At 38.9% G+C, this 3097-nt stretch overlaps 1 protein-coding gene across 8 annotated transcripts in view; it reads left to right on the top strand.

Annotated features, from left to right (window-relative positions):
* Positions 1-3097, top strand: part of CUNH1orf141 (chromosome unknown C1orf141 homolog) — a 70382-nt gene that overhangs the window by 55008 nt on the left and 12277 nt on the right. For all 8 annotated transcript variants that reach the window (XR_337760.2, XM_006171398.2, XM_006171397.2 and 5 more), the window contains one exon: positions 2889-2958. Coding sequence is in view for 7 of the 8 variants with exons in the window: in XM_006171398.2 (XP_006171460.1) it covers positions 2889-2958 (70 nt within the window). In the remaining variant the exon portion in view is untranslated. The remainder of the gene's footprint in view (positions 1-2888; positions 2959-3097) is intronic.

Genomic DNA, 3097 nt, shown 5'->3' with positions numbered 1-3097 from the left:
AGAGAGAGGGAAAAAACAGCAAAAACACCAGACAAGACACAGAGAAAAAGAAGAGAAAAAATTTTAAAAAAAATTATTATTCAAAAAATTTTAATACAACTCATTTCGCTGCGCGAAATGGCTAGATCGCAGGAGCCATGGAGCTGTCTGTCTCCTGAAGAAGGGCTCTATATTTTTTAGATGTTTTAGAATTTTAAAAGTCTCTCTCTCTCTTCCCCCCCCCCCACCTCACTAGCTCACTTTCCCTCCTTTTTTCCTTTCCAGAAGTTTTGCAGTTGCTGCCACTCAGACGTCATGGCTCACAAACCAGACCAGATTTGAGTTGTGAATGAGACTCCTCTGTCAAGGAGATATTGCAGAATCAGTCAGCTAGCCCTGGTGTAGTTTGACTGAGTTTCAGGTTACCCAGTTGACAGTGAGGACAGAGACAGAGGTAGAGAGAGACAAAGAGTGATACAGAAACTGTCTGTTTCCTGAAGAACTTTCTACCACGCAAGTTTTGTATGCTGGAGGCCCAGTTATCAGTGGGACATCTTCCTTTTTCCAAAATGGCTAGATCGCAGGAGCCATGGAGCTGTCTGTCTCCTGAAGAAGGGCTCTATATTTTTTAGATGTTTTAGAATTTTAAAAGTCTCTCTCTCTCTTCCCCCCCCCCCCACTCACTAGCTCACTTTCCCTCCTTTTTTCCTTTCCAGAAGTTTTGCAGTTGCTGCCACTCAGACGTCATGGCTCACAAACCAGACCAGATTTGAGTTGTGAATGAGACTCCTCTGTCAAGGAGATATTGCAGAATCAGTCAGCTAGCCCTGGTGTAGTTTGACTGAGTTTCAGGTTACCCAGTTGACAGTGGGAAAGAATGATTTCTAGTCCCCTTTCACAAGATAGAGATCCTCAACACAGTCTCTCATTTCAATCAGTAAACCTGTATTTCTTTCATTTGCCATTCTCATTTCTGCAAATGCTATCTATCCAATTGCTGAAAACAAAAACCTAGACTGATTTATATTTTTCTTATATAGTCCATCCAATCAACTAGTCAGCACAGTTGGATATATTGGTAACTCTAAAACAACCTGTAGCCAACCATTTCTTACTTACTACATACATTCCTACAGTTCTTATCAAATGCACTGACATATCTATTTAGACATAACCTCCTGATTGGTTACTCCATGGTTAAAATTTCCACTCACATTCCTCCTTATCTCCACAGACTATCCATGTCCGAGAAGGCTGAGTGATCTTTCTAAGGCATAAATCAAACTATTTTATTGTTCTATTAAATATTCCATTAAAAATAAAAAGGAAAATTCTTTTAAAAAAAATCTCTGGTGTAACCAGAATCAACTTCACCATGACTTCTGTTGCCCTTGATGATCTGGCCCTGCTGTCTATTTCACTCTCTCAGACATTCACTACATCCCAATGACACTGGAATTTGTCCTGTTGGCATTCCAAGCTGGTTTCATTCCAAGCTGGTTTCACACTGAGACTCACCCACTTGCTGTTTCCTCTCCCTGGTAGGCTGTTCTCCCAGTTCTTTATCTTGCTGCCTCTTCCTCTTTATTCAGATTTCAGCTCAAATATCCCCTCCCAAGAGAAACCTTCTATTGTCACTCTAAGTGAAGTACCTTATTTATTGACTGTTTTCTTGCTCTAGGATAGTTTCTCATATAGCATACAGTAGTAACTTATTGTACTTAAATGGGGCAATAAGTGTTTTGAAATATTGCTTCTTTGTTCAATGATTCTATGACCTGCTGCAAGTAAATTCAAGCATTTTTTCCCAATGTACTGCACAAATACTATTAATCAGAATGTTTGTCATGGTGCACAGAAGGTTGGAGAGCACTGCACTAGAATATAAACTACTTGCGGAAAGAGTAAAAGCTGAATTTGTTGCTAATAGCATATGTATCTGGAAACACTTAAGAGAGTTGCAAAATACTGCAGTGGCCATCAGGTATGCTTGGAAAAGTTAACCTGTTGCCTGATGAGGGGCCCTACATCCCTGGTCCAGGGTCACAGAGCACATCTGATTCTTCACCACTCATTTGAACACAGAGAGGCAAAGTGGGTGAGAAAGAAAAGGACAACGTATTAGTGTGGCCACACCAGGAAGACATGTAAAAATACCTTGGACTGGTGAGCCAACTTACAGATGGTTTTATGGGGTAAGAAAGAGGTTGGGGGTAGTGGCAATGTACAGAAAGGCACAAGCCAGGTTAAGTTTTAGTTCAGGAGTTACAAACAAGTTTCTAAACAGGCGTCTTGGTTCGTTATGCAGAACATTCCTCATTCTTTTGCTCTTCATGTTGACTGCATGATGTCCTAGAATTCCTAAGAGAGATCTCAACCAGAGTACAATCAAGTTGAGGAGAAGGAGAAAAACTAGCTGATTAACAAGTTGAAGTCAGTCTGGCTAGAGTATAAGATGGAGTCAGTCTGGCTTAAGCAAGCCCCTGCTGCACAACTTCAGACATTTTCTTCATGTCAGGTGGAAAAATTCATTTGCTATCTTCTACCTGGACTAAAGATGCCCAGTTTGCCCAAGCTAACAGTGTTTAATATCCAAAGCTTCCTATTGGTAAATAATGACTCCAATTATTAGAAAGATTTGAAATTTTAGGAACATCTTCCTTTCACAGAAGGTTTCCAAGACCACTCTTGTATTTGCCCTGTCTTAGGTGAACGTTAGAGCTTTGATCCCAGTCTGTTCCAGTTCTATCTTCTTCACTCAGGAAGGGTTTGCTAAATAACTACCATTGATTAGTCCCTGGTTAGCTGCTTTCCACATGTTATAATAAGTTGTAAAATATTTTATACAAGACATTTTCTAAATGCCACAATATATATGTGTCTTTTATTAAAATCTTCTGTAATTTCAGCTCAAACTGAAAGAAACCCTAGGAAATCATTGGATTCTGTTGGCCACTTAGAAGATGAGGTCGATAAACGGTAATTTGCTTTTAATTTTTTAATATTTTATTCTGTTAAGTGATGTTTCAAGTAGGACAAGATCTGACTTTTATTTTATAATAAACCACAATGGATTTATTCTGTTTTTTTTTTTTTTTTTTTTTTTTTTTTTTTTTTT

This window comes from Tupaia chinensis, unplaced genomic scaffold (genome assembly GCF_000334495.1).
Source record: "Tupaia chinensis unplaced genomic scaffold, TupChi_1.0 Scaffold149502_1, whole genome shotgun sequence".
Lineage (NCBI taxonomy): Eukaryota > Metazoa > Chordata > Mammalia > Scandentia > Tupaiidae > Tupaia > Tupaia belangeri.
This window is presented reverse-complemented; position numbering and strand designations above follow the sequence as displayed.